General features: G+C 46.6%; 1 protein-coding gene across 2 annotated transcripts in view; it reads left to right on the top strand.

Annotated features, from left to right (window-relative positions):
- Nucleotides 1-12,511, top strand: part of MYO5B (myosin VB) — a 150,449-nt gene that overhangs the window by 69,712 nt on the left and 68,226 nt on the right. For both annotated transcript variants that reach the window (XM_063421447.1, XM_063421446.1), the window contains exons 13-14: nucleotides 6,326-6,448; nucleotides 9,366-9,449. In XM_063421447.1, the coding sequence (XP_063277517.1) occupies nucleotides 6,326-6,448; nucleotides 9,366-9,449 (207 nt within the window). The remainder of the gene's footprint in view (nucleotides 1-6,325; nucleotides 6,449-9,365; nucleotides 9,450-12,511) is intronic.

Here is a 12,511-nt window from a genome sequence, read left to right as displayed (position 1 = left end):
AAATTAGATTTAATTTGATGTCCTTAAAAATAGTATCTCAGCCAGTGCTGGTTCAGGAGGAGGTCATATTATTTGCGTGATGCTCAGCACCATTTCATCTGGTCTCTGTGCTATTAAGCCAGTTCAGTTTTGCAGGCTCAGATTGTCTCCTGGGTGCTGTGAGGACCATAAGAGAAGTTTCCCTGGTGTTGGGAGTAACACCCTTGGCTCCTCTCTGGAGCACCTGGCGCTGGTTGTTGTTGGTGGCATTGCTGGTGGTGACATTGCAGCTCCCATGTGCCAGCAGTAGATCTAACTGGTGCTGCTTTTTTCATCCATACTTATTTTTTGACCAAAAAAAGGACAAAAAACCCCAAAAATCACCCCAGAACCACAAACACACAGGATCTATTCCCTCCCCATTCTCATCAAATGCCAGTTATCTGGGTGTTTACCTGTCAGTGGGGGATGCTGTCATTAGTCACAGGCCCTTATTATCAGCCCTGTAATCACTTCTTTTATAACAACCCGCAAGTGTTCTCCAGATTTATGAAAATTTCAGCAAAACCTGCCCACTGAAAGCAGCAGTTTATGGATGAAAACCTTCACCCCCACGGCAGTGTTTCACCTCCTGGGGTGGGACCACAACAAGGTAATTACGTGCCACCTCGTTAGAACCTACATAGTGCATAAAAACACTCCAGGACGTGGAAGGGCATCAGGGGAATATTTGGTATATAATGCAGCATTCGTGCACATGCAGAGGGCTTGTCACTAATGTTCTTGCTTCACAGTATGGGGTTTTTTTAATCCTTAATGTGTGGTTGGGGAGGAGGTGGCTGGGTACTTGCTGAAGCAGTGTAGGTCACAGGAGAGTCTTGTTGCTGTTTAGGGAAAAATTGATGTAAGAATTGGCAGTGAAAGAGAGGGCTCTTGAACTGGGATTGGAGTGTTAAGGACTAAACCTGTCTCATGAAAGCTAATGAGAAAAACCCTACTTCTTGAAACAGACTTTAGAGTTTAGAATCATGTAATCACAGAATCACAGAATGGTTTGGTCTGGGCCTTAAAGATCATCCTGCTCCACCCCTTCCCCTGTCCCAGGCTGCTCCCAGCCCTGTCCAGCCTGGCCTTGGGCACTGCCAGGGATGCAGGGGCAGCCCCAGCTGCTCTGGGCACCCTGTGCCAGGGCCTGCCCACCCTCCCAGCCAGCAATTGCTGCCCAATCTCCCAGCTGGCGCTGCCCTCTGGCATTCCCTGGCAGCCATTCCCTGGGTGCTGTCCCTCCATGTCTTTGTGAAAAATCCCTCTCTAGGAGGAAGATGAGGGGTGTTTTAAACAGCTTTGAAATATTATTATTTGGAAGCTGTTGTAGAATTATTAAGGTTGAAGGTGGCATCTGAAGCTCATTTGGTCCTACCTCCTGTTACATCCTTGGTGTGCCCAGGAACCCTTATAATCTCTCTGGACTGTGACCTGTGTCCTCTGCTGAGGGACCCTCGAGTCCTTGAAGAGCCTTTTCCCTGTTTTCTGCACTGGAGTTTCACCTGCCTGCATCTGTAGCTTTTGGGACCTCTTGGTTTTGCTCTAATGCCAGAGGAACAGTGAGAGGTCACGTCCCCTGTTTGTAAAAGGGCTTGGCCAGAAACCAAGGCCACCACGGTGGTGGGACACTGACCTGCTGTGGCACAAGCTGCTGAGAGGGTTCCCAAAGAGGTGGGAAAGGGCAGAAGGGGATCCAGGAGAACCTCCCCTTTGAAAGGTGGGTGCAGTCACCGAGGGGCAAAGGGAGAAGTAATCCAGGAAAGGAGTAGAGCCTGTCAGAAGAAATGAAGGTTGGAGGCTGTCTTCTCTAAAGCCAGTTGGGGGTAGATCGCTTGGATATCTGGAATAGATTTAGGGTATGGGTGCAGTTGTGGAGGGAGCTACTTTGATGGAGGGGACAAGCACTCTGTGGAAGAATTTGAATGCTTTGGATTCTGAGGAAACGTGGAATGACTTGCACTCTCTGACGAGGAGCAGCCAGCTGGGGTTGATTTTTCAAGAGATTTAAGTTATCCTTAGAGGAAACAGAAAACCCTCAGAAATGCAGTCGAGCTTCTGTCAAAGCTGGGTGACCTTTTCAGGCTGAAACTACAATGCCATGTGGGTGTGCTGCCCGTCTTCCAGGCACTTCTCAGGTGCCTTAGAGAATGCTCTCTGGCACAGGGTGGCATTTTGGGGGCTGTCCTGTGCAGGGCTAGGAGCTGGACATTGTTGGTCCTTGTGGGTCCTTTCCAGCTCAGGATATTCTGTGGTTCTGTGGCTCTGTTTGAGAGTACAGTCAGAGGTTGCTGTGGATGCCCAGGTTTCTCCCTAAGGTATCCTGCTACCTCACGGTTTCCTTGTTTTCGCCTTGGCATGGGAGTGAGAATGAAAAAATTAATGAAAAAACAAGTGTCCATTTCCATTAAGTGCAACCAAAAGGGTTCAATCAAGGGCAGGCTGGTTGGAAAGGTTCACATGTCAACGTTGTCATCGTCTAAGATTTGTGAGGGATCTTTCTGCTTATGGAGCAGCCTGACCGTGGGGCTGCCAAAGGGGGATGTGTCTCACCAAACCCACAGACTCCCTCATGTTCCTGAGCTCCTCTGTGGCTGCATTCTGTGTTCCATGGCACGCTGCCACCGTGTCATGCTGCTGATGTGCCAAATGCATTTTCTAACGCTGTTCAGAGGATGCTCTTTAACCTTTGCCGTGTCCTTCTGTCAAGTGCCAGGAACGCTGTACTCCGCCTCTGGCCCGCCTCTGCTTTTCCATCCCGCTTGTCTCCGCGCATCGCTGCGAACTTGGGGATCTGAGCAAATGTGTTTTCCTTGTCTGGACTCGTTAGATTTTTGGGCATCAGAAGTTAGCACATGGCCCTGCTGTCCGGGGGGATTTCTGCTCCACGAGCAGATAGACAGAGGTTGGAGCCCTGGGCTCTCCTCTGGGGCGGGCCGCCCGGTCCGCGGGCACAGCAGCCTCGCCTACGTCACGCTGTCAGCTCTGATGACTTCAAAGTCAGGCACATCACTTGCAGTGGAACGTGTTTCTGGAGTGCAGAGGCAGCCCAGGCTCCTGTCAGGCTTTAACTTACATTGGAGTGCTAAGGAGTAGAGAAATAAAATGTGAATACTTCCTACTGTGTGTTTCAGAGAGTTGACTTATAGATCATTAAGTTTGAATCACAGAATCTGTGAATGGTTTGGGTGGGAAGGAACCTTGAAGCTCATTCAGTTCCACCCCCTGCCATGGCAGGGACACCTTCCACTGTCCCAGGTTGCTCTAAGCCCCGTCCAACCTGGCCTTGGACACTGCCAGGAATGGGGCAGCCACAGCCTCTCTGGGCAACCTGTGCCAGACCCTCACAGGGAGCAGTTCCTTCCTAATAGCTAACCTGAATCTACCTTCCTCCACTTTAAGCCATTGCCCTTTGTTTCTTCTATCCATTTAATTGTCCTTCTGTTGGAGGTGGTGGTGGAGGGAGTCTCAGGCTTTAGTCCAGGCAGTCCCAAGCATCCTCTCATCTGTCTGTGGGTTCCTGGTGGGTTCTTGGTGCTGGGATGCAGAATGGATCCTGTGGGGCTGGCCCTGACCACAGCAGGTGGGTGTGATTGTGGTGACAGCACCAGGGACAGTGAATCCAGAGGGGATTCACTGCCTGTGACAGGAAGAGAGGAGCACAGGCAGTGACCTTGTGCAATTCCTGGTGTCAGCTGTATCCTGTTTAAAGAGTCTATCAAACTTGCAAGGCAGTCGCTTTTCCTCTTCCCCATCCCCTAAAAAGAAGATGAGATAGTCTCTAAATAACTTTATCAGTTGCTCCAAGGCCCTCAAACTGCCAAGGTAATACCAAAAGCTGTTATAATAGTACAGATAATGGCCTTCTTAGTTTTTATCTTTGGAACTTGGTCCCTATCAGGTGCTTCCCAGGCAGCTAAAAATACCCAGACTGCAGGACAGAGAGCAGGGTATGGAAAACCCTCTTTATGGGAGGCAGGAGCGATGCCTTTGAAGTTCAGCTCTGAGATAAGCAGGTTTTTCAGCAAAGTAGATGCCCTGGAAGAGAGCTGGTGCAGGATAAATCTGGCTCAGGGTGGCTGCAATGGCCCTGCTCTGCACCTGTGGCTTAGTCCTGCACAGGAGGCACCCAGTGATACTTCCAGAAAGGATGTTTTTGCATGCAAATATTAAATATAATCCATGAAAAGAAACACATTTACATTGAATATAACCCCATAGTTTAAACATGTGAGTCTTACCTTGCGTAAATAAAATATGTGTATAATTGCATAGCTAAGTGCCTTTCAATATTTATAGATAGTCTGTGTTATTTCTGTGTGTATCCATATTTGGCTACACTTAAAAACTGTAAAATATAAATAAATATGGGAGAGCACAGCTTGTGTGAGTGGCTGCTGCATTTAATTCACCCTCATTACAGGGATTGGCAGGAGGTGTTTATCCCTGTGTCCAGAACCCTTCTGGTGTGTTTTGGTTTGCTGTCATGAAATCAAAAGCTGTTCCAGAACAGCATAAATATTCCTTGCCAGTCTCATGTTCCCCATCTTCCTGTTCTTTGTCCCTATTTCCTCTGTCATTTTTCATATAAAGGCCTATGGACAGTCCTGATGGATCATCACGAGGTCTCTGTTGCTGCACAGTTGTTCTGTGGTTTCCAGGCTGGGTCTCGTCTAAGTTTAAATATTGACTGAGACTTTTCTGCTGAACCATTTCTTTTTCAAACCTAAATATCAAATTATCCTTTTTTTTTTTTTTTTTTTTAAAGATATATGTGTGTGTGTGTGTGTGTGTGTGTGTACTTGTGTGCTCAGCAGTGATTCATGGGATGGGGATGAACCCCAGCAGTGGTGGCTCTCAGACAACTTTTATTTAACAATTTCCTCCATTAAATAAGCCAGAAATTCATGCGTGTGGTCCCACGTGGCAGTTTCTGGAAACCATTCACTCACCTAAAACAGCATTAAAAAATAATGCTGGTGTCTGAGGAGTTAATGTATCTTAAATGTAAAAATACTTCCTTAATATTTCTGTTTTAATTAGGTTTTTTGGGTTTTGTTGGTTTTTTAAAGTTTTTGGTTGTTGTTTAAGGGGTTTTGTGTGTGTGTGTTTGAGGTTTTGTTTCCTAATAGTTTTTTTTGTTTGGTTCTGGGTTTATTTCTGTTGGGGCTTTTTGTTTGTTTTTTTTAAAGGGGGAGGTTTTGGGTTTTTTGTTGGTTTTTGGTTTTGTTTTGGTGCCTCTTTTGGGTGGTTTGTTCGTGGGGTTTTTTGGTGCTTGTTTTTTGTTGTTTGGTTTGGGGATTTTTGTGTGTTTTGGGGTTTTTTTTCAGGGTGTTTTCGGTGGGTGTTCTTGCATTTTTGTTTGTTTGTTTGGGTTTCTGTTTGTTTGGTTCATTTTGTTGGTTTGTTTTGCCTTTTTTGTTTCTGTCTGCCCTGTAAGAGCCCTTCCAGCTGCTGGAACAGAACCGAGATTTGGGTGTTTCCTGCCAGAAGGAAGGTGTTTTAGTGTGTTTGCCATGGAGGAACCTGAGCAGGGAGCAGCCCCTGGGCCTGGCACTGTCCCCTTTGTCCCTGTTGTTATAAATGCCAATACAGTAGTCCAATTAAAATTATAATTTTTGGTTTATTAAAAAGGATCGAATTACAGAATTTCGGCAAAACCACCAGCAGTGGAGATAAGTTGATGATGGACCCAGGAATCGTCAGGGGTGAACTGGACGCAGTTTCTGGCACACTGCAACCCCCCAGAGTTCACAGATTGGCCTTGGTTGGGGCTTAGATTTTATACACTTTATTCTGCCTTTGGCAAAAATTCCCCCATAGTCCTTTTGTTTTTAGGCTGGTTATCCGAATTCATGGTCATCTCCGGCTGAGCTGAAAAGAGTTTCCTCCTCCTTTTTAAGATGTCAGTGTTTGGTTTCCCGTCAGTGAACAGACACCACAGTTTATGAATGGAAAGAGTTCATCTCTGGAGATTTAGACGATGATGGTGCTCTGATGATGATGCTCTGATGGCTGATGATAGTGCTCTGATGGCTGTGCTGCCCATGGGGGAAGGACTGATTGCTTATCTTAATGTGTCCTTCTTTCTGATGCCAAAGAGAAGGCCAGGCTTTCCCATAAATCCTTTGTCTCCTTTCTAAATGGGAATTCCAGGGTGGTGCCTGCCTCCATCTCAGTGAAGGCAGACTGAAACTAAGACTATATTCTCATATAACATATATACAGCGGTTTTTATAATTTCTAACATGCCATAACCCATAAGAACATGAATTAACATCCCATATTTTTCACACCCGTGCAGGTGCCCAAGGGCACAGACCAGAACTGGGCGCAGAAGCTGTACGACCGCCACGGCGCCAGCCAGCACTTCCAGAAGCCGCGCATGTCCAACACCTCCTTCATCGTCCTGCACTTCGCCGACAAGGTACGGGAGCACTCGGCTGCCGGAGTCCAGGACATCCCTCTGGCCACCCTGGAGGGTTTGGAGACCAGACAGGGGGGTCTGGGATCTGTACAGGGGGGTCAGCCAGCCTCACACAGAGCCCAGGAGGACACTGACTCTGATCCCTGTCATGGCAGTGAATGCCCACAGTGTGTGAAGAATTACAAGCTGAGAGAATTCAAAATAAGCAGTAGTTAGTTTATCACAGAGTGTAAATGTAGAATCTAGGATTGTTAGTGTATGGGTTTGAAGAGGCAAGATGGAGGAATTGGGGAGTGGTCCTGTCCTCCTTGTTCTTGTTCTCATCCCCCATTTTCTGCTGAGTTAGATTTTAAGGATTGGTTTAGAGCAGAAATGACATGTTAGCATGGGTAGTAGATACTGGCAAAAATCTGTAAATAAAAAGTACATTTTGGACAGTGGTTGGGTCAGGGGTACTGTACATAGGGTCCAGGACCCTCTGATCTGCCCCAGTCTGCCGCGTGTCCTGCTCTGCTGGGGACGCCCTGCAGAGCTGGGAAAGAACTGAGAGATAATGAAGAATAAACAACCTTGGATACATGCACTGGCGGACTCAGCTTGTCTTCTCTGCCTCCAACATGAGAGCTTTTGGGCAGGAGAAGCTTGAAAGCCTTATTGCCTCAGGTAACAGCAACCCCGAGGAAAGTCTCAGAGAACAGCAACCCTGAGACTCAGCAGGACAGGAAAGACTCCTGCAGGAAAATGAACCCGTGGATAGCCCCCTGTCACAGTCTGGGGTGATGGAAAGGTGCACGGCCTTCCTGGCCAGAAGCCTCTTTGGAAAGACGCTCCATGTGGCGCAGGCTCTCAGAGTGATCAGCTCTGCTGTGACCGCTGCCTTGGCATCAGGGCCACAATTCCCACTCTGAGCAATGCAGGAGTACAGAGGCAGGACGGGGTCCCTCAGTCCTCAGGAGGCTGCTGGAGCCCAGGGCATGTGGAGAACCCCTCGGGCTGCCCTGGGGGATCCGAGACCCTGGATGGGACCCCAGGAAGGCACTGCCGTTGACCTCAGTCCGTGGGAAAAACTTCAACACTTAGAGATGAACCATGAACAACAAAGATTCAAAATAAATAGTAGCTTAGTTGTCACAGGATGAAAAAGTTTGGTTTGGGGTTTTTAGAATAAAAGTTGATGAGAGCAAGATGGAGAATTTTAGGCGGTGTCTCACGTTCTTCTTCTTTGAATCTTCTTCTGTCTTCTGCTGTGACTGTGGCACAGAGACATTAATAAAATAAGTTTGAAGCAGAAATTGCATGTGTAGAATAAGTAGTAATTATTAGTACACAATTGTAAATATAGTAAGTGTTAAGAGTTAATTAGACTAGAGACCTTTAAAAGACCTTAAATTTCCTGTCTGGGAGGGCTTGCCAGCAGTGTTTCTTCAGCATGTTAAGCTTACAGAAGCTGCAGGCAGACCTGGAAATAAGAAACTAAGTAAACACCTCTAAAAACTAAAGCTACAAATCCCATTCATCGTTTCAAACCCTGGTACAGGACTTTCAGAAGAAAAAAAAACCTAATTAGGGGATCTTGGAAGAGAAATTCCAAGAGGAGGCTTTCTTATTCAGCAAAGCCCAAGGGGGAAGAACCAAGGTTCATGGTTGTGACACACTTTGGTCATCATAAGCTAGAGAAGTATCCCAGGGAGAGTGGCCAGGGGGAAGAGCACTAAACTCTGAATGAACCTAAAAGCTGCACATTCTTTATGGGAGAGCAGTGTTCTACCTGGATGGACCCCCACAGCCCCCATGAGTTGTTTCTTGGTGGTTGTAGTGCTTGGCAGATGGTGATCCTGCTCAGGGGCTCAGATCTGGATCAGCCCTGAGGGCTTCATCCTCTCCTCTGAGCTGTGAGTTGTGGCTTCTGCAGGAGAGAAAAATCCTCTTTCCCAAAGCTGCGGTGAAATGGATTTCTGTGAGGAAGGCAGCTTGGCAGAAGATAAGGTGGGAAAAAAAAGGGTGTTTGAGGAGCATGGGGCTGTGAGTGTCAGCAAGGCACAGTTCAGAGGTGAGGTGAGAGGTGATCCCAGGCAGATCCCACCTTTTTGAGGGAGGAGGTAGCAACTGTGGCACTAAACCAAACCAGATCCCGGTGCCTGGTGCTCAAGGGTCTTGTCCATGGGCTCCAGCTTCACGTGTTACTTACAGTAAACAGGAATTTCAAAAGCTTGAAGATACCCCAAGCACACATTTGTTAGAAAATAATTAAAAATATCAACTCAGGGATGTGTCTGAGGAGCTGCCCAACATCCAGGTGCTGTGATGCCATGCAGGTGCTTCTCCTAACCAGGTTTGCCCTGGATGCCAGAGGCACTCACCATGGAAATGGCTGGTACTCACCTTTCCTTAGGCAGCTGGTTTTGTATATGGATCCTTCATGAACAATATTTCTTAGCATGTTTTGCTTTTTTTTTTTTAATGTGAAAAAAAAGAAATTTTCTTTTGTTGTCTCTAAATTATTTTAAAAATTTTTTTTTTAGTTCCTTTGCATCCCAACCATCTGCAATTTCACAACCCAAGAGACCTACAAGAGACTTAGGCAGGGCATATTTTGAGGTGTATTGATTAAGTTAAAAGGAGTTGAGGAGTGAACAAAAGAGCATGTACAGTTACTGATGATTCTTGCATTTTTCACCCCCAGCTTCCACACACAGCAATTCATTGACTAGGAAACAATCTGTGTTTGCAATAAGGATTTTGCCTTCACTCAGATACACTTCTTTTGATAAAAAATGACCTTTAAATTCCAGTTGTTCCTTTCCCCTCTCAGTTTTTTTTCGGGTGAGCTCCCAACAGTGGGGGAGTGGAGTGGGCACCTTGTCCCTGTGTGTTTGGACTTGACCCTCTGAGCTTCTTCCCTTTTGTGTCCTGGCAGGTGGAGTACCAGAGCGAGGGGTTTCTGGAGAAGAACAGGGACACGGTGTACGAGGAGCAGATCAACATCCTGAAGGCCAGCAAGGTAAGAGCAGCCAGTCAGGGCAGCTGTGCAGGCTGGAGCTGACCTGTGCATCCCCGTGCAGCTGCCTCCAGCCACTGACAGCAACCAAAGAGCCAAATCAGTGGGGTGTGCAGCAGGGAGAAAGAGGGGAGAGGAGGCCGCTGGGGTTACGGTCACACCCATGTGTGGATGTGGGTGGTTGTGTTCCCTTCACCCTGGTGTTGGTGTCCTGTCAAGATGCATCGCAAAAATAGATTCCAAACCTGCTGATCCTCTTCTTTTTTGGTCACCAAGGGCCAAAATCAGGTAGTTTTTGGGCACTGTAAATCCTACTTAACTCTTGCTTGGAGCTCCCTCCCCATCACCCAATCACCCGTCACCCGTAGAATCACAGGATGATTTGGGTTGGAAGAGAAGTGAGGGATCATCTCATTCCAGCCCCCTGCCATGGGACACCTTCCACTAGACCAGGTTGGTCAAAAGCACAGGGATCTGGGGTTAAAAGCCACTATGACCAGTGCAGTTTGTATGTTGTGGGTGGCCTTGCTGGTCCTATCCCCCTTCTGTGTGAAAATAGCTGTTCTTCTCAGCTGCAATCCATCACACTTGTCCCTGTGACTTCTAATTACTTCAGTAATTACTATATAAAAACTAGAGGTTGTACAGAATGCTGTAACATGAACTCAGAGACACTCCCGCTGCTGTGGAACTGTTTTACACCACTGCCAATGTGTAACTTTAACAAATTAACAGACACTAACGATCACTCCTGATGTCACTTGTGTCTTACAAGGTTTTGTGCCGTGTACCTTCCCTCTCCTGAGTCTTGTACAAACAACTTGTCAACATCTCATTGTACCCAGCAGGGATATATTGACTGGCTTTGAGTGCCAGGACTGCTGGTAAACGGTTTTTTGGCTCTTGGTGTTTAAAATTTTCTATGGGCTGTGGATTTGGTGGGATATTGGAAGCTAAAGAGCTGTGGGACTCTGAAGGCTTTGAGGTGGGTCATGCCAGCAGTAAATGAGCATTTGACAGTGGGCTCCAAGCTGGAGATTTTACAGTTTTCTATATAAATTGAGCACATTTTACACTGGCTTCCAGTACCATACTCCTGCTCTCTATGAGCATTTGGGTAGGCTGGGTTGAAACTGTCAATAGCAGAGACAGCTAAGGAATTTCAAATCCTTGTTTTAAAACCAGACCAGAAGTTCTTCCCTGCAGCCTTGAGTCTTTCATTGTCAATTAATGAGCTGAAACTTTAAACAACCTCATTTCTCCCAGGGGCAGCTTTTCTTGAGCAGTTAGTGTGAAAATGCAGCCCTGCAAAGTCCAAATCACCATCCAGCAAAAATCCAGGCTGTGTGACTCTGAGGCACCATTGCTCCTCCAAACCTGGTGTGTGGTTGAAGGAAGGAGTTCATCTGCTTTCCTCCAAACCATTTTGAAGCCTTCCATAGGCCAGCATGTTAAGTTGGTGGTTTATATATATACATATATATATATATATATATACACACACACACACACATACTTTTTTTTTCACTGAAGATTTTGAAGGCCCCTTCCATGTTGCAAGCAAATGTGTCTCGTATTCAAACTCCTCTTTGTGACACCCTTGGGTTTGCTGCTGGCTGTGACCTTCTAAATGCCACCCTGAATAAAGAGTGGGATGAGGGGAGGTGGGGGAAACATTATTTTTAGGAGTTTGTTCCTGTCAAAGTTGGAAGAGATGAGAATGGGAAATTATTTAAATGTTGTCAGTGGCTTGGCCTGTTTCACAGCAAGGAATTCATGTGAAGATGGCAAGATGAGCAATTTTCTCATCCATGGGAGTAGTTGTGAAATTAATAACTGTGAAGCTGGGCTTTAATAATGCCCAAATCAAGAGCTCTGCATGTTCAGGAAGCTTCCCAGGGAAGAACTGGGCGTGATTAGAGTTCATTAGAAATGCCAGGTAACCTCCAGGAATAATTGATGCTGTATGATTAATTATTTAGCCAGTGCTGAACTTGCTGTTGGAGTCAGTGCTGCAGAACTGGCAGTGTCTGATAAGGATTTTTGTTTGACTTCTTCCTGCTGCTGTAGAGGAGAGATTGTAGCTCATTGGAGTAGTGTGGTGTGGAGTGGTGGAGACCCTGGAGATCGTTCCCTAAAGACAGAGATATAAAGAAAGGCTCTTTTGTCATATATAGGGACCACAATATAATATCAGAGCAGGCTGGACTTTTTTTTAATAGCTGGATTGGAGGAGATATTAAATCCCATCCAGTGCCACCCCTGCCCCTTCCACTATCCCAGGTTGCCCCAAGCCCCATCCAATGTGGCCTTGGATACTTCCAGGGATGGGGCAGCCCCAGCTGCCCTGACCCAGCCCAAAACACTCTGAAATACACTTGGTTCTGAGAACCTTTGGGAAATACCTTGATGAATTTCTGCCTTTAAGCCACTTCCTTAATGACCTGGCTTTTATCAGCCTGTGCTGATCCTGTGCTGTTCTGGGAAGAAGAGCAGCAGCAGCATTGGCACATTCCTCTCACAAGTCCTTTAACACATGATGATTTGTTCTTTCTGCTCCTAACCCCTGTTGCCAGCAGATTGTTGTTACCCTGATATTTTTGCTTCCTTGTAGACCTTCCTCCAGGTCTGTAAACAATTAAAACCAGTTTTTTTTCGGTTCAAAAGGCAACCTGGTCTCTCTGAACTAGAAAAAGCAGCAGTGGCAGTGCTGAGTCTGATACCCTAATGCGTAAATTTAACTAAAGCTCAGATTTGTGCTGCAAGGACTTTGTCCTGTCCTCGGGATCAGGCTGGCACACAGCAGTCCCTGCACTCTTGCTTGCATTCCCACTAAAGCAGCACAGAGGGCAAGGGGGGACACTGAATTTAACATAGCAGGGACCTGGGCACCTCCCTGTCACCAAGCCATTGCTGATGAAGCACTCCCACCATGGCAGAACTGCCTTCTGCTAATTAGAATGCAATTACCACCATCAACAAGATGGTGAAAGAGACTTTATAAAGCATTTAATTAGTTCTGTAAGTGCTGGTCAGCTAAAACAGTTGAGAGCTGATGTCCTTTG

This window comes from Prinia subflava, chromosome Z (assembly GCF_021018805.1).
Source record: "Prinia subflava isolate CZ2003 ecotype Zambia chromosome Z, Cam_Psub_1.2, whole genome shotgun sequence".
NCBI lineage: Eukaryota > Metazoa > Chordata > Aves > Passeriformes > Cisticolidae > Prinia > Prinia subflava.
Note: the sequence above shows the minus strand (reverse complement) of the source record. Positions and strands in the feature narration are given on the sequence as shown.